Here is a 21,900-nt window from a genome sequence, read left to right on the forward strand (position 1 = left end):
TCATATTTGATATTTATAAAGAACAAAGAATACTTACAAAGGGGAATTTTTCTCTTAACAAAGACAGAATCTCCGTAGAGAATCGGATATCTGGGTATAGTTCTATATTAAAGGAGAGGTGTATATGTAAAAAATCCATGACTTCTGAGACCACACAACAACTTGTGACTGTATACATCAGTCACAAATATCTCTGCCAACTTTTGATTTCAAAAAGTATATCACATATTTCAATTAAATAATAGGACTATGCAATGAATGTTCATATCTGATTTGGAAGCGGTATTGAGGAATACATGGGAACATAAACGCAGCATCTCAGACTCATTAAATCACCTGGGTCCATTTCCAGGAGTGCTCATGATTTTACTGTGATCGTGGAAACAAATGTAGCTTTTTTGATAAACAGCAGACAGTTCCTATGTTCATATTCTTGTACATCCTGAAGCATCTGTTCCAAATTGAATCCTAACACAGCAAGTCAATTTGCGTTATGCATTATTGCTACAAACCTGTTACTACTGTTAGCACTATTTTTCTTTTACCTTCAATTTTCTTCTTGCATTGAATTTTCTCAGCTGTTCCACAGTCTCTGGAAGATGAATCTTGTATGCATAGCGATCACGCTCCTATAAACAGTCATGTATTTTTATTATATTCAGTAGTATTTTGCAAACATGAGACTAAAGCAGTTATATAAAATTCCAAATAAATTGAAAATCCCATCTCCATTATTTATACATTATCTAACTACTCTTGATTTCAGAGCACATAAAAAGCTATTTGCAAAGAGGAAGGTATGAGATAGAGCTCTTGTCCTTCTGATTAGATATTGTTCTGCTTAGTGAATAGGGCTTGAGAATATATATTTATGGGTATCAAAGATTAGTAGCAGCCAGCTATCATTTTATGGGTTACAAATTTTGCCGAGTGGGATTATCAGCACAGGTTTCCCTAGTTTTACGCTAGGATTATGTTCTCCTAAAACATTTTATAAAGTGAATTCATATAAACAAATTGTTGAACTGGTGAAAAAAAGAAGGCTGTAAGGTATAGTGTCAAAACATTTTACTATCTTTTGTATAGCTGGATTTCTAATGCATATGGTTATCATGGCATACAAGATGTGGAATGCATCATGGCACTGTGAATTTTATTAATGTTGTTATGTTCTGCCTAGTACATTTGCCAAAGGCCAGAGATCTTTCACCAGCTTTGTTGCAACATAATTATGTCCAACTTTGTTTCAGTGTTAAATTCCTTCCCTTTTCATTTTGAACACCAGGATTGTACAAGATGTTGATGGCTGTTTTGATCCCATAGTAACAGTAGTAGTTATTGTAGGTACAGAAGAAAGTGGGAGACAAGATACATAACTAAAATGACAGCAGTAAATGATGGGAAATGCATAAAAGTTTTGGTGGGAAAATGTTCAAGTGGTTTTGGTGGAAAGAATCTGAATCTATTTCCAGACCTTTGGTGCAAATTGACTATGCTGGCTCAAATTGATATACTGTACATATCAACTGATATACTGTACATACATATTCATATGCATTTATAAAGAGAATTCTTGGATGTAATAGATCAATTCCACAGTAGTGAATTTGTTTAAAGGAAATTCATGTAAATTTGTAATTTAAAAAAAATACCACTGATTTAATAGCTAAATAGAACAAGTTCCTATAAATAAGGTAAATTCTTAAGGATGTTCTGGAGTAATTCTGATCATGGAAATGTTGGACTACTTGCTACTGTTTAGATATTATGTGAACTGAAATTTTATTTATAAAGGACTGCTTTGCTTAATCCATTTAGTAATGATATACAAAACAAAGTAACAAAATTTTTTGAAGATCTTTATGCTGTGAATCTTTATTTGATTATTTTGCCTTTGAATTTTATATTGCTGAGTTCTAACATGCAGTTATTTCAGTGATATCTTGGCTGAATGTTTTCCTAATATTTAATTTTACTAGTTTTCATTATTCTATTTTTGAATTGAGCTTTTTATGTATTTTAGAAAGGTTTAATCTGTATATTTTAATATATGGAAAATATGAATCAAAATGAATATCGGATTTTAGATGTAAAATAACTTAATATTGTGGAAAAAGCAGTTATCCTAATTTTTTGCAAAAAATACTTTACTCTTTTTCTTTTAAAAAAAGAAATAAACAGGAGTAAAGAAATCAATGTATGTATATATAAATGTATGTTTAAATAAAAAAGAGGGTAAAATTATCTATAGGACTACCTATTCCTATACAATCTTCCCAACAGTTAGTCCTCTCAGTGTCACCTTTGTAGACTTTTGCCACAAATATGTTTAATATCAATAGCAAATGCCATTTTTTTGTGGCATACTCCATCTGGTGTCTTAGTAGAGTTTAGGAGGGTCTTAAAATGTACTTTTTAACTCAAATTTTAACACTTTAAACGTTTTAGTTTTAATATCGTTTTAAAATTTTAAGTGAATTTAGAATTGTATTTGTGTATTCTTATAAGTTACCCAGAAAAATGGATTCTTATAGAATAAGTGCAATAAATTATTGTATAAATTATCAATGGATCTATAAGAATGTAATTTATGTTAGTAAATAAATAAATTGGATCTTTTAAGATTTTGTTTTCCATACCTTCAGCCAAGGATGATTAAGTGCCTCATAAACAGTTATTCTCTCAGCTGGGTCAAGCATAAGCATGCGCCGAACTAGATCTTTGGCACTTTCAGATATATGGCTCCACTGTCTGGGATTCATCTAAGTGTGGGGGGGGGGAAAAAGGAATTTAAAACTAGGCACAATGGTGAGATTTTTGCACAAGTTTTTATTGTAGGCAAATTATTTTCACAATGTTATAAACAAAGAAAAACTACACCAGGTATTTCATGTTTGTACGTTTTGTAGCAACAATATGTTGAAGTTAAAACTCCAGAAGTTAAATAAGTGTCATTTAAAATAATAATTTACTTGTAGATCAAATAGACACATATTTTAAACAGAACAAGAATCACTGCAATGTCTGATTAGAACATTAATCAGGATGTAATAAAATAGTATAATTACTTGATATACCAGGTTTATGAGCACAACTATTTCCTGATTTCCACCAGAGATATATAATCCATATTACTGAATTAGGATCATTTACTAAGCTTATATATTTTAGATGAAATTAAACTAATACAAAAGGTTAGCAAGTAATTAATTGTCAAAATTTGCTGGATTTGCAAAAATGGTTTACAATTTCTTTATAGAAAGTGAAATATGCATACGTATATAGAATAGAATAGAATAATAGAGTTGGAAGGGACCTTGGAGATCTTCTAGTCCAACCCCTGCTTAGGCAGGAAACCCTACACCACTTCAGACAAATGGTTATCCAACATTTTCTTAAAAACTTCCAGTGTTGGAGCATTCACAACTTCTGGAAGCAAGTTGTTCCACTGATTAATTGTTCTTTTAAAAAAAAATGTTTTAATACAAACATTCCACCATTCATTAAACAGTGTGTTGTCTGGGTACAAATTGTCTGTGTCATAACAGTTAAATCTTACCACCATATTCACTGTCTATATGTACTCTTATTTTAATACTAATACTTAATACTGAACATTTCTATTATTGTAATGTTTTCTTTTTAACTTACTTAACTTTATTATACCTTACTTTCATATTTATTCTCTGACCATTGATAAAATAAATCTCATGTATTATAATAATCAGATTCTTCCTTTCCTTTAATTGCAAGTGTTAATCTATTAATTTCTGCACATTCCAATATTTTCTTAATCACATTTTCATCTGTAGGAATCTCTTCACCTTTCCAATTCTGTGCAAATACAATTCTAGCTGCAGTTATTACATGAATAATCAAATATATATTTTCTTTACTATAATTTTCTGGTAAAATCCCCAGCAGGAATATCTCAGGTTTTAAATCAATATGCTGCTGCGTCACCTTCTCCAACCACATACGAATTCTTGCCCAATATTTTTTTGCTTCTACACACGTCCACCACATATGATAATACGATCCTGGTGTCTGATGGCTTTTCCAACATTTAGATGATTTATCTTTAAACATTTTTCCAAGCATTTCAGGTGACAGATGCCATTTATAAAACATCATACAGATTCTCTTTGTATGCAGTTGAAACTTGTAATTTCTATCCCATAGTTGCTGCCATTTATCTAACTCTATCGTATATCCAAAATTTTTAGCCCATGCTATCATTGTTTCTTTAGCTTGTTCTTCTTCTAGTTTAATACTCAATAAGTAACTATACAATTTTCTTATCACTCTCTCATCTGTTCCTGTTAATATCTTGTTTAATTCTGTCATTTCCATATAAAAACCATATAACTTTGCATCTTTTTCATATCTAGATTGTATTTACAGTTGTGTATACCACACCATATTGATCCCGTTTTTCCAAATCTAGTTTCGTTTTAAGTTTCCCCTTTTCTGAGAAAATATCTTTATATCTAACTATATTTCCCATATTAATAATATTTGGATGTATGAGTGCTTCCACTGTCGAAAGCCAAACTAGTATCTTCAAATAGTGTTGTTCTCTAATTTTCTCCCATACTAATAATAAAACATTTCTTATATAATGTCTTTGAAAGTAACCATGTATCTTATTTTTCCCATACCACAAAAAGACGTGCCAACCCAATTGCAAGTCATGTCCCTCCAATGTCAATAGTCTTGTATTTCTCAACCCATTCTTTCATCCATGTTAACACTGCTGCCTGGTAGTATAATGCCGAATTTGATAGTCCAAACCCTCCTCTGGTTCTCGCATCTTGTAACAGTTTTAAGTTGATTCACGCCTTCTTCCCCTGCCATACAAATTTCACTATTATTTTGTTCAAATTTTCAAAATATTTTTTCTCCAATTTTATCAGAATTGTTTGGAATAAAAACAATAACCTTGGTAATATGTTCATCTTGACTGTTGCTATTCTTCCTGTTAACAATAATTGCAAGTTTTTTGGGCTCCGCGATCCCCGATGGACGCTCCTTTAGGAGCTCCAGCCCCGCGATTCCGTTTGCCACTAGAACAGCGAAGATCAGCTGTCTAGCGGCTCGAAACTCTCCCCCAGGGAAAAAGGGGGAGAGAAGAGCAGAAGGGTCTGGGTAGAGCTCCCCTAGACCCCCAGTTTTTTTTTTAAGCCTGGGGTTTGCAGGGTGAGAGCTCCCTGAAAGCCCTTCAGTGCTCCGGATCCGGGACGAGTTTGCTTTATGCAGAACAAGGGGTTGCAACCACACCAGCAATGCAATTCTAAGGATTATAAGAAACTTCGACCCTGGATGCTGGCAGAGCAAAATCAGAAGAACAAAAAATGCAAGTACTGAACTTTAACTCCATTTAAAAGAAAAAAAAAAAAAAGATGGCGCCTGAGGGCGTGAAAACGAAACTTATTATCAGTGAAAATGATTGCTAACGTTAGCAACATTGTTAAAGCTACTGGATTACACACCAAGAAAAAGATTTAAAGTGGTAGTGGAATGGAAAAGACTATGGTATTGACCTCAACTAATTTATACTTCTAAATTGTGTGGAAAATAATTGGACTTATTGACCTGATAGCTGAATAAATTTAAAGTGAAAATTGAAATATGGCTGACATCAAGGATGGAGGATCATTATTATATGAGCCAGCAAATTCACAAGTTATGACTGTAAAGATTTTACAAGAACTCTTAAATTTTCATACTTCTGTTATATTAGAATCAGTTAAAAGGACTGTTCAAAATCAAAATCTGGAGAATAACAATGATTTGCTGGCTGGAAAAGAGGAAGAAATTAACCAAGCTAATGTGACTTTGGAGGAGGAAAAAGAGGCTGTCAGGATTAAGATGGAAGTTAGCACACTGGAAACAGAGGTTTTGGTAGAGGCTTCTATGCAATTAATTGAAAAGCAGCAAATAGACTCTTTCCTGCAGACTGATAAATTTTACCGTGACAATCCTTGGCTTTACAGACAGAATCAATCTTTAAGGAATGAAGTGACTGATTATACAAGCAGGAAGAGTCGAAATGGAGGTTCCAAATCAAAGAAAATAATTCTAAGAAGAGAACGAATTCTAAAGATACATCAGCCTCAAATCCATATTCAAAAATTTTCGAAAATAAAAGCAGGGGGAGGAGCAATGCTGAAGAAGAAAGTAGTATTGAAGAAGAAGGCCTGGAAAAAATATAGAAAGAAAGGAAGAAGGGAAGATTAATTTCTTTTGGGGACGATTTTAGTAATAAATCTGGAAAGCTTACTGAAATTAGTATTTTTTAAGTTTAAGTAAAAAATGTTTAACTAAAAATGGCTAGCTTTTTAAAAGTTATCGAGGTATTAAAATGGTTAACTTTAAAGTTAATTGATAGCTTCCTGAAAGTTTTGAAATTTATATTTTGAAGAATGAACTCAAGAGTTAGAAATAATTTAACTTAATGGATTAATAGTATCTTTAAGGTTATATTCTGAAGAATGTTTTATTGAAGTAAAAAGGTTTAATTAAAATTGGATAGCTTTTTAAAACTTACTGAAGTATTAAAATGGTTAACTTAAAATTGAATGGATAGCCTTTTTTTAAAAAAAAGCTTTGAAACTTATATTTTGAAGAATGTCTTATTGAGGTATTAAGAGATTTTAAAATGTTTAACCTAAAATAATATTTTTTTTTCTCTAAAAAGACATTCTTTAAAGAGAGTTTTAAAATGTTTAATTTAGAATTTTACAAAGGAGTAATGTTGAATAAACAGAAATTGGCAAGTGGTTTATGAATGACTAAAGAGGATAAATGTTTAATTTAGAAATTTATTAGCGAGTAATGCTGAAAAAGAAGGTATGGAAAGGATTTTAGTAACAAATGTGAAATGTGATAAGACAATTTATAAAGGGGAGGCTGATGAATAATTTTTAAAAGAGGAGTTAAAGAGTGTGAGGGAGTTTTGAATCTTCTGGTAAGTTAGTATATTTTAGCTTATGCTTGTTTAATGTTATACCCTGTTTTTGCTCTGGGAAGTCGGGGGTGTGTGGGGAGGGGGGGGTTGAAGGTTGTGTGGGGATAAAATTGTTGTCTAATTTTTAATAAAATTAAAAGATAGATAAATGTATTAATAGAGAAGTAAGAAATGTGGGGGAAATGTCATAATAAAGGAAATGATAATATTAAGATATGATAAATACTGGAGGAGTAAAAAGAAGACACAAAAGATGTATTTAGAAGATATACTGAATGATTGATTATGTATTGTTTGTTTGTTTATAAAATAAAAAAACTTTCTAAATAAAAAAAATAATTGCAAGTTTTTCCATCTCTCCAAGTCTGTCTCAATTTGTTTTATCAGTTTATAATAATTATCTTCCTTTATCATAACATTTATCATTTACTTGCTTTGTGATCTGAATATCTAACTTCTTCGGTAACTCCCTTTTCTGCTTCTCTGTAACATTTTTCACTAATATCTTAGTTTTCTCTTTATTAATTTTCAATCCTGCCACCTCATCATATTCTTCTATTCTTTCTAATAATTTTAGCCCTGTTTCTTGTGGATCTTCTAAAATAAACACCAAATCATCTGCAAATGCCTGTAATTTATATTCCTTCTTTTTAATTTCCATACCTTTTATCTCTTTATCCTGTCTTATATTTCTGTTTAATACTTCCAGCGTCAATACAAATAATAGTGGAGATAGAGGACATCCCTGCCTTGTACCTTTCATAATATTAACCTTTTTCGTCATATCTTCGTTTACCATCACCTTTGCCAATTGTTTATAATATATCCTCTTGATCATGTTAGTAAATCTCTCCCCAAAGTCCATAACTTTTAATTGCATCAACATGAATTGTCAATTCACATTATCAAACACCTTCTGTGCATCAAGGAATATTAATGCCATTTGTTTCTCTGGATGTGCTTCATAATATTCCAATGTATTCAAAATTATTCTCATATTATCTCTGATCTGTCTCTTAGATAAGAAACCATTTTGATCTGCATGTATAAATTCATTTAGAAATCTCTTGAATCTTTCTACCATTATTGAGGTAAATATCTTATAGTCCGCATTTAATAGAGAAATCGGTCTGTAATTTTTTATCTGTTGCAGATCTGAGTCTTCTTTCGGGATGAGAGTAATATATGCCTCCATCCATGAAGCTGGCATTTTCGCCTCTAACGATAGTTCATTAAATACTTCCAGCATTGTATTACTTATAACTTCTTGCAACTTTTTATATAACTCTGCTGGTAATCCATCTGGGCCTGATGTTTTGCCATTCTTTTGTCTTTTAATTGCTTCTGTCAATTCCATCAGTGTTATCCTTTCTTCTAGTGCCTTTTTAAATGTTTCTGCTCTAATAGGTAATTCAGCTTTTTCTAAATATTGTTTTATTTTTTCTTCAGGCATTGTCTCTTGTTTATATAATTTTTCATAGTAAGCATGAATCATTTTCTTTTTCTCATCATTTCGGTAACATATTGTCCCTTCATTGTCTATTAATTGATAGATTAGTTTTTTTCCTTATCTTTTTTCAATCTATATGCCAACCATCTTCCTGGTTTATTTGCGTTTTTTGGGCTAAATCCTCTTTTTCTATTAAATTCAGTTTATGTTTTTTCAAATCCATTTGATTTCTTACATTGTTTTTTGTGGATCTTTTTGCAATTCCATTTCTAACTTCTTGTACTCCTCCTCTAGTTTTTTTTGAACTTGTCTTTTCTTTTTATTTTTCTTTCCCACATATGTTATTGCCAGTCCTGATATATGCTTTGGCTATGTCCCATACATTTTTTAGTGAAGTTTCTTCTTTTCTATTCTCTTTAAAAAAAGAAAACCAACTCCTTTTCCATATATTGTAAAAATTCTTTTTCATTTAGAATTGTTTGATTCAATGTCCACCTTAATTTCTTTTTTTGTCCCTTCCATATAATTTCCATCAGATTATCATCCACCCATATGCTTGTTCCAATATTTATTTCTTGTATATTAGATAGTAAATCATCTGACCTCCACATCACATCAATTCTGGATCAAGACATACGTCTATTTGAGTAAAATGTATATTGACTTTTCTCCGGAAATCTTCCTTGCCAAGCATCTTTAATGCCTAATTCTTCCACCATTTTGAAAAAGGATTTTGGAAGTGTTTTCCTAACTTTTTTATTTATCTTTTTAGTTTTGTAGTCCAAATCTACATCCACAATTGCATTGAAATCGCCTACTATACATGTTTTCATACTCCAATTTTATTATTTTCCTGTGTAATTTACCATAGAAGTCTTCTTGGTTATCATTTGGTGCGTATATCACCACTAAGAGTATTTGTTTATAGTTCATCATTACCTCCACCATTAATATCCTCCCTTCCTCATCCGTGAAAATTTGTTTAGCCTTTATTGCCTCCTTAATATACAATACAACGCCTCTCTTACTTTGATGTGTAAGCGAGGCATACAATTTCCCCATTTTAGGATATTCCAACAAAATTTTATGTTGTTTTTTGATATGAACTTCCTGTAAACAAATTATATTATTTTAATTTTTCCAATTTATTAAACGTTTTCCTTTTTATTGCCGAATTCAGTCCATTTATATTATTGTATTTTTTGGAGTATAAGACGCACCTTTTTACTCTCTAAAAGGAGGTGAAAATTTAGTGCGTCTTATACACCGAATGTAGCCCTGGCCACCCACTGGCCCGCACCATTTGGCCTGTGCCTCACAGCAGTTACCTCCTTGCAAGCAAACAGCAAGAAAAAACAGCTCCTTTCAGCTTCAGCATAGATTAATTAGCACAAGTTGATTAGATTGGCCTCCCGACTCTCAACTGATTTGCTCTCAGCTGTTTTGCACAGGGCTGTTGCTGCAAAGAGGTAAATTGCTGCAGCAGATTTTTTTTTCCCTTGTGCTAATCAAGCTATGCTGAAAACGAAACTGAAAGTAAAGCAGACTGTTTGCTGTAACGAGGCAAAATTAGGCAGAGGCAGAGGGAATTTCTTTTTCTTCTTTTTCCTCACCAAAAAAGGTAGGTACAAACAATGGGAAATTTAGGGCAAAAGAGGAGAGTTCAAGATTTAAAACACAAAAGAAAAAAAGGAGAAAGAAAAAGGCAAAAATAAAAATGGGAAGGGAGAAAAAGAAATGAAAGAGAAAAATGTTATACATATTTAGAATTGAAATATGAATAATAGTAAGAAATAAATGAGAAATCATGATTGTAAAAATGAAATGAATAATAATTGGAATATTTGTCTTTGTATTTTTGAAATCTAGACAATGATAAGTTTTTATTTTTTATTGTTTTTAGAAATATGAGTAAGTATAAACTGTAACAATTGAAATACCTTTAATGGTATATGGTGGTGAAAGTAAAAAAAGATTAAATTATAGCTTGGATAACAGCTAGAACATTTTTAAATTTAATTAGGGAAATTGCAATGATTGAAATATTTTTAATTATATATTGTGATGAAAGTAGAAACGATTAAGTTGTGATTTGGAGGATTATATGGGCAAAACTATGTGGGTTATTGGGAGAGTTTAAGATGTGAAAATGAGTAACATAAGAGGGGAAATTATTTGGTTTATTATTATTGGTAAATATAATTGATTGATTTATAAGAAATTGGATTGCATGGAAATAATTGGAATATTCATGTTCATATTGATTAATATACAAAAAAGATAGTTATATAACTAATTGATTTATATTAAAATGTTGAATTTGTATTAAACAATTGTAATATTACATAATTAATCAATGTGAGGATGGATATAAAAATAGATGACAATGGGAAAGGGTATAATATAGAAGGGAAAAATTGAATTTGATTAAGATTAGGGATGAAGGGTAATATTGGCTTTTTAAAAAAATAGATGAGGAATAAATATGGCAAAAAGGAAATATACAAATTGTAAATTTAATTGAAATGACTAAACACTGTTTAAATTTGTGAACCGGCCAAATACTCTGTTCAAAGAAAATACATTGTATGTTTGTATGTGTGTTTGTCTAAAAAATAAAAAAAAACTTTAAAAAAAAACCCCAAAAAGGTAGGTGCGTCTTATACTCTGGTGCATCTTATACTCCGAAAAATACAGTAAGTAATGTTAATTTTATTTCTTCTTCCATGTTTGTAACTGTCAGGAAATTTCTCCTTAGTTCTAAGTTGCTTCTCTTTTTGATTAGTTCCAGCCATTGTTTTTTGTCCTACCCTCAGGTGCTTGGAGAATAGCTTGACTCCCTCTTCTTATATATACATATACATACATACATACATACATACATACATACATACATACATACATACATACAATATATATTATATATGCATATACACCTAAGACAAATTCCTTGTGTGTCCAATCACACTTGGCCAATAAAGAATTCTATTCTATTCTATTCTATTCTATTCTATTCTATTCTATTCTATTCTATTCTATTCTATTCTATTCTATTCTAATTCTAATTCTAATTCTAATTCTAATTCTAATTCTAATTCTAATTCTAATTCTAATTCTAATTCTAATCTTTGTAGCAGCCCCTGAGATATTGGAACACTGCTATAATGTCTCCCCTAGTCCTTCTTTTCATTAAACTAGATGACAGTTTTGGAAGACAATTTTCTTTTTTGCTTCTTAACTGCCACATATTTTAGCTGAGAAAGTTGGGAGGGGGTTGTTGTTGGAGCGGTAGAAAGTTAGTCATAACAACATTCCGTATTCAAGGACTTTTGCCTGAGTCTGATGGACACTGCCTGAAGATTGTATCCAGTGGAGTGTGAAGAGTTGATTGGACAATGTGATGAACTTGTGGGTGTGGGGCAGGGCTGTAAACTGCTAGCTGGGTGAAAACCTGGAAGCTTTCAGATTCGGGTTTTCCCAGATGTGCCAACATGACACCTCTAATAAATTGGAACTCTGAGGAACCTCAGGCCTCAGAGTTTTATTTCGTTGGGGGTGTTCCTTGGAACCCTGACATTAACCTGAATCTCCTAAATAACTAAGCAGCACCCCGAAAGGAGGCTGAATGGGGTGCTGAGCCCCAGCACCAACCTAAAGCTTGGGTGGTGCGAAGACTCAGCGAAGATGGGAGAGAGGAGATTGCAGAGGGAACCATGGGAGCACATACCAGAAGGTTTATCGAGACCTGGTATTCTCCTTCTGAAGGCGTGGTATGAGCCCTTGAAGCTGCAGTGGTGATGCAAAGCCTAGGCGTTCGGTCCAGGGAGATGGATTCTGGGAAAAGTTGCCAGCCTGATCCATCTCCAGAGATGGGATCGAAAGAACGATCGCCTGGATGTTGTCCTGTATCCAGCCCTCGTCAACCTGCCTTCATGCTACCCCCTGCAGAATTTATCCCCCCAGTCTGGCAATTCTGCTCCCCCTCTTACGGGATCACCATGGGCCCAATTTGCCCCAATGATCCCAGCACTGCCATGGGGTCTGATCCAGTAGCCAGCAGCGCTGCCACTGCAGGTTCCAGTTCAGCCACTGGCATTCACCCTGCCACCTGCCGCCGCACCCCAACAGGTCCCTGCTCCTCCTCCAATCGCTGTGGCAATTCCGCCAGTGAGGGCCCCGCCACCATGGTTTAGAGCGACATTTGACGGTAAACCTACCAAACTGGCCTATTTCCTCAGCCAAGTATGGTCTCATATAGATCAGTATGGAAAGCAATACAAAACAGATCGCGACTTAGTATCTGTGATTGCAGAGAGGATGAATGAGGGAGATGCTGCTGACTGGATAGCCCAGTTGCATAATGAGGGGGTTGCTGAATTAAATGATGCTGAAGGTTTTGTTGATCTGCTCCGGGCCAGATTCGAAGATCGAGACCAAATCAACGCGAGTGAAGCCAAGATAAAGGTGATTAGTCATGGAAATCGACCCATAAAGGACTTGGTATGGGACTTTAGACGGGTCGCGGGGAACCTTGGACATTGGCCGGATAGAATACTTCTGTATTATTTTAAAGAAGTCAGAACCGCCTGTGGAATCCAGGAGGGGGAAGGGTGCCAGAGCGACTGCAAGACTGGTATACTATGTCAATAGCTCTTGATAGAGAAGTTCACCCACGCCACAACCCCTCAGCTTAGACCCCCAGGGAGAACTTTGGCTAGATATCCTCTGACAAACCCTACTGAAACCCCTCCTGCTCAATCTACAGGGGTAATCAAATGCTACCATTGCAGACAAGTGGGTCATTGAGCTGCTGAGTGTCTGGCACCTGCGCCGGTTCCACAACCGCACCCTGCCACGCCAGCCCAAGGCAGATGGGACCCACAAAAGCCCCCAGATGCCAGCAGAATTTCCCGGCAGACAGTCGAGACTTCCCTTACCCCTGGAGAGAGCGAAGAGACTGTGAGGAAAGACCTGCCGCCTAGGCCAGCCAGTAGTAGCAGCGGCGAAGATGACCCAATGGTAAGTGGGACCATCTACCCCTTTGTGATCAAAGTCAAGCTGACAGTGCCAGAGACAAGGGTGCATGGAGAGGTAGCAGCAATAACAGACACTGGCTGCATCCATTGCTTAATTAGCTTCCCCATTGTTGAGTAGCTAGGCATAAAGACACACCTCTTAAGCCGCCCCATATGCTTTCAGCAAGTAGACGGGACCTTAATAGGTGGCACCCCTGCTACACGGGTCACTGAGCTTGTCAGATTGGAACTAGGGATCCACACAGAACTCATTTGATTCATAGTAGCCCCCAAAATGGCAGAGTCAGTCATCCTGGGACTCGCCTGGCTAGACAAATGGGCCCCTACAATCAAATGGGAGGATGGCTACCAAAAAGTCATGATAGGGGTGGGGCCCTTGCCACCCATCCCTCCTGAAGCTGAACCCACTGAGTCGAGCCCTCAGGGGCCCCACCAATGAGAGGTGGCCACAACGGCCATCGAAGTCCTACCTGGGACTCCCCAGGTCCCCAAGGAATACAGGGACCTGGCTGAAGCATTCAGTGAGGAGGAATGCAACATCCTTCCCCCTCATCGCCAACCTGATTGTGCAATTGAGATCGAGCCCACGGCCAAACTCTCTAAACAAAGATGTACTCAATGACCCCAAAAGAGATGGCTGAGCTGAGGGAGTACATTGATATTAACCTAGCCCGAGGGTTCATCCAACCTGCAAAATCCAGAGTAGCCACCCCGGTGCTGTTTAAGGAAAAGAAAGATTGGGGGGGGGAAATGAGGCTCTACGTGGATTTTCGTCGAATAAATGAGGTATGCGTGGAAAACACCTACCCGCTTCCCCTCATGAAAGACCTACTGAACTACCTTTCAAAAGGCAAAGCGTTTATTAAACTTGACTTGAGAGACGCCTACTACAGGGTGCACATAAAGGAAGAGGATGAGTGGAAGACTGCTTTCAATTGCCCATTAGGTAGCTTCCAATTCAAAGTCATGCCCTTTGGTCTCCAAGAAGCCCCTGCTGTATTCATGCAATTGATTAACGAAGTGCTGCATGAACATTTATACAAGGGGTTTCTAGTCTACTTGGATGACATTCTCATATTCAGTGAGACATTAGAAGAACATGTGAAACTAGTCCGACAAGTACTAAAAAAACTGTTAGCTGCAAAACTTTATGCGAAGCTGTCCAAATGTGAGTTTCACAAGACTTCTCTGGACTACCTGGGCTACTGAGTGTCAAACGAAGGCACAGAGACGGATCCTTGGAAAGTGCGAGCCATACTTGACTGGCAGCCCCCTCACACCAGGAAACAGCTGCAAAGTTTCCTGGTATTTGCTAACTTCTACCAGCAATTCATCCCAGCCTTCGCGGAAGTGGCTCTGCTGCTTACCAAACTGCTAAAGACAGGACCCTCCCCCACAAAGCCGTGGCCAACGCAGCCGTTAGCCTGGACGCTAAGCTGTCAAAAAGTGTTTGAAAGCTTGAAACGGCTGTTTGCAGAGAAGCCCATCCTTCAGCACCCGGACCCAAATAGGTAGTTCATTGTCCAGGCTGATGCCAGCAACGTTGCAGTGGCAGCAGTGCTCCTCCAGGAAGACCCCCAGGGACAGCTGCTTCCTTGCGCATATGTGTCCAAAAAACTCATGGACACCGAGCAGAGATGGGCAGTATGGGAGAAGGAAGCCTTTGCTGTTCATTGGGCTCTTCTATCATGGTGGCACTTCCTAGAGGGAACCAAGATCCCCTTTGAGGTATGGTCAGACCATAAAAACCTCGAAGCCTTAAAGACCCCACGAAGGCTCTCCCCCAAACAGGTCCGCTGGGCGCAGTACTTCAAGTAGTTTGTTTTCAAGCTGAAATACATCCCAGGGGGAAAGAACCTGCTTGCAGATGCTCTCTCAAGGAGACCCCAATATGACAGCCAGAGGGAGGATGTCATCCATGCCATCATCCTGGACATGCAGAGTGTGGCGCAAGTCACTATCTGGAGACAGGCCAGCAGGTGGACTGATCCCTTGATGGGAAGCTAATTGCCGACTTGAAGGCAGCACTATCTACTGATCCATGGCTAGCCAACAATCGAGACACTTTGACGACCCGTGATGGACTAGCTTGGAAAGGTTCGAAAATTTACATCCCCAACAGCATGAGACTCCTGGTGCTCCAGTGTAGCCATGATTCTCGATTGGCTGGTCATTTTGGATTTCTAAAGACCCTTCATCTGATTAGACGGCAGTTTTGGTGGCCAAAGATGAAAGCTGATGTGAGGACTATGTAAAAAGTTGTGCCATATGTGCCAGCAATAAGACAAGACCGGGGTTTGCTTCAAGAGGTAGCTGAGCCCAGCCACCCATGGGAAGAAATAGCTATGGACTTTATAGTAGAGCTCCCGGAAAGTGGCAGAAATACTGTAATATGGACTGTGATAGACCTATTCTCCAAACAGGCCCATTTTATCCCTTGTTCTGGACTTGCCTCGGCTAAGAGATTAGCCAAGATGTTTGTCAAACAGATCTACTGGCTGCATGGAGTTCCATGACGATGATCTCCGATCGAGGAGTTCAGTTGACCACTAAGTTCTGGAGGGAGTTCCTGAAGCCTGTCAGTTTTGGAAGACAATTTTCTTTTTTGCTTCTTAACGGCCACATATTTTAGCTGGGAAAGTTGGGAGGGGGTTGGAGCGGTAGAAAGTTAGTCATAACAACATTCCGTATTCAAGGACCTTTGCCTGCGTCTGATGGAAACTGCCTGAAGATTGTATCCGGTGGAGTGTGAAGAGTTGATTGGACAATGTGATGAACTTGTGGGTGTGGGGCAGGGCTGTGAACTGCTAGCTGGGTGTGAAAACCTGGAAGCTATCAGATTCGGGTTTTCCCAGGTGTGCCAACATGACACCTCTAACAAATTGGAACTTTGAGGAACCTCAGGCCTCAGAGTTTTATTTCGTTGGGGGTGTTCGTTGGAACCTTGACACTAGACATACCCAATTCCTGCAACTGTTCTTCATATGTTTTAGCCTCCAGTCCCCTAATCACCTTTGTTGCTCTTCTGTGCACTCTTTCTAGAGTCTCCACATCTTTTTTTACATCGTGGCGACCAAAACTGAATGCAGCATTCCAAGTGTGGCCTTACCAAGGCATTATAAAATGGTATTAACACTTCATGTGATCTTGATTCTATCCCTCTGTTTATTCAGCCTAGAACTGTGTTGGCTTTTTTGGCAGCTGCTGCACGCTGCTGGCTCATATTTAAATGGTTGTCCACTAGGACTCCAAGATCCCTCTCACAGTTACTACTATTGAGCAAGGTACCACATATACTGTACCTGTGTATTTTGTTTTTCTTGCCTAAATGTAGAACCTTACTTTTTTCACCATTGAATTTCATTTCATTAGATAGCACCCAATGTTCAAGTCTGTCAAGATTCTTCTGTATCTTAAGCCTATTTTCTATTCCTGCCAGCTTGCAAATTTGATGAGTTCCCCATCTATCCCCTTTTCCAAGTCATTGATGAAGATGTTGAAGAGTACTGGGCCTAAAACAGGGCTTGGGGTACTCCACTGCATACTTTCCTCCATGTAGATGCAGTCCCATTGAATGCAGTTGGTCAGGCAGTTATGAATCTATCTGGTGGTGATGCTATCTAACCCATATTTTCCTACTTTATCTAGTAGTAGGTTATGGTCTACTTTATCAAATGCCTTACTGAAGTCCAAGTAAATTATATCGACTGTATTCCTCTGGTCCACTAATTTTGCCACTTTGTCAAAGAATGCAATAAGATTAGTCTGGCATGATCGTTTTTTAACAAACCCATGTTGGCTTTTGGTTATTACTTTGTTTGCGTCTAGGTGTTCGCTGATTCGTTGCTTGATTTACTTTTCCAAAATCTTCCCTGGTATTGAGGTCAGGCTGATAGGTCTGTAGTTTCCTGGATCTATTTTTTTTTCCTTTTTTGAAGATGGGAAGTACATCAGCTCTTTTCCAGTCCTCTGGCAGTTCATGGAGATGAAAAGTCATAGTTTTTGTCTTATTTGATATTGTTTGGGGATTTAAAGGGTGGACACAGGAGCAGTTACCTTCTCTCATTCCCATCTTCTCAAATCTCTCCCCAAAGGGCTGAAGTTGCCTCTGCAAATTGTGACTTTGGGACATAACAAGAACCCCATTTGCACCTTTTTAAAAAAGTTACCATACTTTTAGGAGTATAAGACACACTTCATCCCCTAAAAGTGAGTGAAAATTGCAGTACGTCTTATACACTACACCAAATGTTGCTAAAGCCCCCCCCCACCTGCCCCCACCCTTTGGTTGTTTTCAGCCTCTGTGCGTTGCATTTTCAGCCAGTTCCAGGTGGTGGGGATCGCTGGTGGCGAATGGGCCGCGGTGGCAGCAAACAGGCTGTGGTGAACGGGCTGCGGCAAATGGGCTATGCCAAATGGGCTGCGGTGGCAGCGAACGGGCCACGGTGGTGGCAAACAGGCTGCAGCAAACAGGCATTGACGAATGGGCAAAGGCAGATTTTTTTTCTTGTTTTCCTCCCCCCCAAAAGGTAGGTGCATCTTATAGTCTGAAAAATACGGTACATTGATTAAATTTAGCAACATGATATTGGGGGTGCTGGGACTTGTATATTGGTTTGGAAAGCCAGACTGGTATTTTCAAATAATGTTGTTCCTTAATTTTTTCCCATACTGATATTAGTGCATTTCTAATATAATGTCTTTGAAAATAGCTATGTATCTTATTTTCCCCATACCATAAGGAAGCATGCCAACCTAATTGAAGGTTGTGTCCCTCTAAAGTTAATAGTCTTTTATGCCACAAATTAATCCATTCTTTCACCCATATAAGTATTGAGGCCTGATAATACAATTCCCAATCTGGCAACCCAAAGCCCCCTCTTTTTTTGGAATCTTGCAACATTTTCAGGCTTATTCTTACATTTTTCCCTAGCCAAATGTATTGTTTTGTTTTATTTAATTCTTCAAAATATCCCCCCCCCCCCAGCTTTATTGGAATTGTTTGAAATAAGTATAATAGGCTTGGTAAAATATTCATTTTTATAGTAGCTATTTTTCCTATCAACAACAATTTCAAGTTTTTCCATTTCTCCAAATCTGATTTGATTTGTTGCATCAGTTTCATATAATTATCCTCTTCAAATGTTGCACATTTTGCTGTTTATTTATTTATTTATTATTTATTAGTTTGATTTATATGCCGCCCTTCTCCGGAGACTCAGGGCAGCTTACAATGCTTTTAAGCAATAGCCTTCATACTTTTGTATATACCTGCTTAGTAGGGCTTTTGGCCCCCCCAAGCGGTGTTCTATTTTATACAAAGTCAGCTTATTGCCCCCACAAACCGGGTCCTCATTTTACCTTCCTCGGAAGGATGGAAGGCTGAGTCAACCTTGAGCCTGGTGAGAATTGAACTCGCAGTAATTGCAGGCAGCTGGCAGCTAAATACTACTTTAACAGTAGTTTAGTCCACTGCACCACCAGGCTCTTAGCTGTTAGTTGTATCCCTAAGTACTTTACTTTACTTTCTTAACTATCTGTATGTCAATTTTTTCCATTAGCTCTCTTTTCTGTGTATCTGTAAGATTTTTAACTAGCTTTTTTGTCTTTTCTTTATTTTCAGTCCTGCGACTTCACCATACTGTATTCTTCTACTTTTTAAATTAACTTAGGTCCAGTTTCTAGTGGATATTCTAATATAAAAACCAAATCGTCCACAAACGCCTGTAATTTACATTTCTCTTTTTTTAATTCCATACCTTCTATTTCTTTGTCTTGTCTAATATTTCTAGTTAGCACTTCCAAGGTCAGTATAAATAGTAAAGGGGACAGTGGACATCCCTGTCTTGTGCCTTTTTTTATATCAAAATTCTCTGTCATGTCCCCCATTTACCATCACCTTAGCTGATTGTTTGTGATATATTGCTTTGATCATATTAAGAAATCTCTCCCCCAAATCCATGAATTTTAATTGTAATAACATAAATTGCCAATTAATGTTATCAAATGCCTTCTGTGCATCTAGAAAGATCAACACCATTTGTTTTCCAGGATATGTTTCATAATACTCCAATGTGTTTAAAGTCATTCTCATATTGTTTCTAATCTGTCTCTTTGGCAAAAATTCATTCTGATCTACATGTATAAATTCATTCAAAACCCTTTTTAATCTCTCTGCTATTATTGAAGGATATATTTTAAAGTCCGCATTCAATAAGGATATTGGCCTATGATTCTTTATCTGCATTAAATCTGAATCATCTTTTGGTATAAGAGTAATATTTGCTTCCATCCATGAATTTGGTATTTTCGCTTCTAGCAGAACTTCATTATAAACTTCCAACATAACTGGACCTAATGTATCTTGTAAATGTTTATAAAATTCTGTTGGTAACCCATCTGGCCCTGGTGTTTTATTATTCTTTTGTCTCTTAATCGTTTTTGTCAATTCCATAATAGTTATTCGTTCATTCAACATAGCCTTAACTGTTTTGGGTACTTTAGGAAGTTCAGATTGTTCCAGATATTGTTTTATTCAATTTTCCTCCTGGTCATACAGTTTTTCATAATACTCTTGAATTATTATTTTTTTATCCTCATTTTGGTAATAAAGAGTCGTTTTCTCATCTATTAGTCGATGTATCAGGGGTTTTTTATTTCTCTTTTTTCAGTTTACATGCCAACCATCTTCCTGGTTTATTTGCATTTTCAAAAAAGTTCTGTTTCACACTTTTAATTTTTTGTGCCAGTTCTTCTTTTTCCAATAAATTCAATTTATGTTTTATTAAGTCCATTTGATTTTTCAAATTCTTTTTTTGTGGTTCTTTCTGTAATTCTAATTCTAATCTTTAGTTCTTCTTCTAATATCTTTTTATTTTGTTTCTTCTTATTGTTTTTCTTTCCCATGTAAGTTATGACTAATCCCCGAATATACGCTTTAGCGGTATCCCATACAATTTGCAGGGAGGTCTCTTGTTCTCTTAAAAAAAAAAAAGCGCAGTTCTTTTTCCATAGTTTGAATAAATTCCTTGTCTTGCAATATTGCTTGGTTCAATGTCCATCTCAATTTTGTCTTTTGTCCTTTCCATATAACTTTTACTGGATTGTGATATGCCCAGACATTTGGTTCTATTTCTAACTCTTCCACACATGCTTCCAATTCTGATGACATCCATTCATATTTATTCTTGACCAAGATTTATGTCTATTTGAGTAAAATGAGTATTTATTTTTCTTGGGGTGTGTTTCTCTCCATACATCTTGAATGTCTAGTTCTTCCATCATTTTAAAGAAGGTTTTAGGGAGTATATTCCTAGCTTTTTAACCTATTTTATTACTCTTATAATCAAGTTCTGCATCTACAATTACATTGAAATCTCCAACCACACAAATATTTTCATATTCCAATTCTGTAATTTTCTTATGGAGTTTTCCATAAAACTCTTGTTTATTGTTTGGTGCATATATCCAGGGGTGAAATTTACTTACCTTCGCTACTGGTTTGCTACTGCTTGTGCGACACCTCTGTGCATGCGTAGGACCTTCTGCGCATGTGCATAGGGCCAAAAATGGGACATGATGACGTCCCGGGCGGGTGGGCGGAGCCTCCCACTGCTGGTGCTACCAGTTCACCCGAGCTGGATAGAACCAGCTCAATTTCACCACTGCATATATTGCTATCAATAGTATCTGCTTATGATTCATTGTTACCTCCACCATCAATATTCTCCCATCTTCATCTGAGAAAATTTATCTAGCATTTGTTTCTTTTATATATAAAGCCACACCCCTTTTCTTTTGCTGTGCTAATGAGAAGTATAATTTCCCAATTTTGAGATATTCCAATAATTTACTGTATTTTTTTTTTAATGTGGACCTCTTGAAGGCAGATCAAATCTAACCTTAATTTTTCTAATTTATTTAAAAATTAGAAAAATTTCCTTTTATAGGTGAATTCAGTCCATTTATATTAATTGTTAGTAATTTTGTTTCTTCTTCCATTATTTACTTGTAGATTGGTTTTGTTGTTCTAGTTGTTCTTATTTCTCTCTGTTCTTTTGCTCTTGCTCCTTCTCGTTCTCTTCTTTTTTTTGCTCTGTTTCAATTTCCTCTTGTGTGCTTCCCTCTCCTAACAGTTCCTCTTGTTTTTTATCATCTATTTCTCTCTTCTCCTTTTTTCCTCATATGATGCAAAATACTGGTCATAGAATTGCTCTCCTTTGTTAATTGTATCCAGTCTGTGTCTTTTTTCCATCCAGGTCACCAATATTCCCTTGGGTATCACCATCCGAAGTTTACTTCATGCTTAGTTGTTTTGTCAAAAATTGGTATTGTTTCCTTGTGTCTCTTACTCTTACCCTTTTACATAAACGACATGGTAAAATAAACCAAATCACTCCTCGCCCCCCCAAAAATAGGTAACTGAAGCATTGCCCTCCTGCTGT

At 36.5% G+C, this 21,900-nt stretch overlaps 1 protein-coding gene across 4 annotated transcripts in view; it reads right to left on the reverse strand.

The window, feature by feature from the left end:
* The window catches only part of CASK (calcium/calmodulin dependent serine protein kinase), a 293,839-nt gene that overhangs the window by 124,100 nt on the left and 147,839 nt on the right, over positions 1–21,900 (reverse strand). For all 4 annotated transcript variants that reach the window (XM_070944234.1, XM_070944233.1, XM_070944232.1 and 1 more), the window contains exons 8-9: positions 2,640–2,762; positions 546–629 (exon numbers count right to left, since the gene is read on the reverse strand). In XM_070944234.1, coding sequence (XP_070800335.1) covers positions 546–629; positions 2,640–2,762 — 207 coding nt within the window. The remainder of the gene's footprint in view (positions 1–545; positions 630–2,639; positions 2,763–21,900) is intronic.

This window comes from Pituophis catenifer, unplaced genomic scaffold (genome assembly GCF_029215685.1).
Source record: "Pituophis catenifer annectens isolate HBS135680 unplaced genomic scaffold, rPitCat1.0.hap2 SCAF_4, whole genome shotgun sequence".
NCBI lineage: Eukaryota > Metazoa > Chordata > Lepidosauria > Squamata > Colubridae > Pituophis > Pituophis catenifer.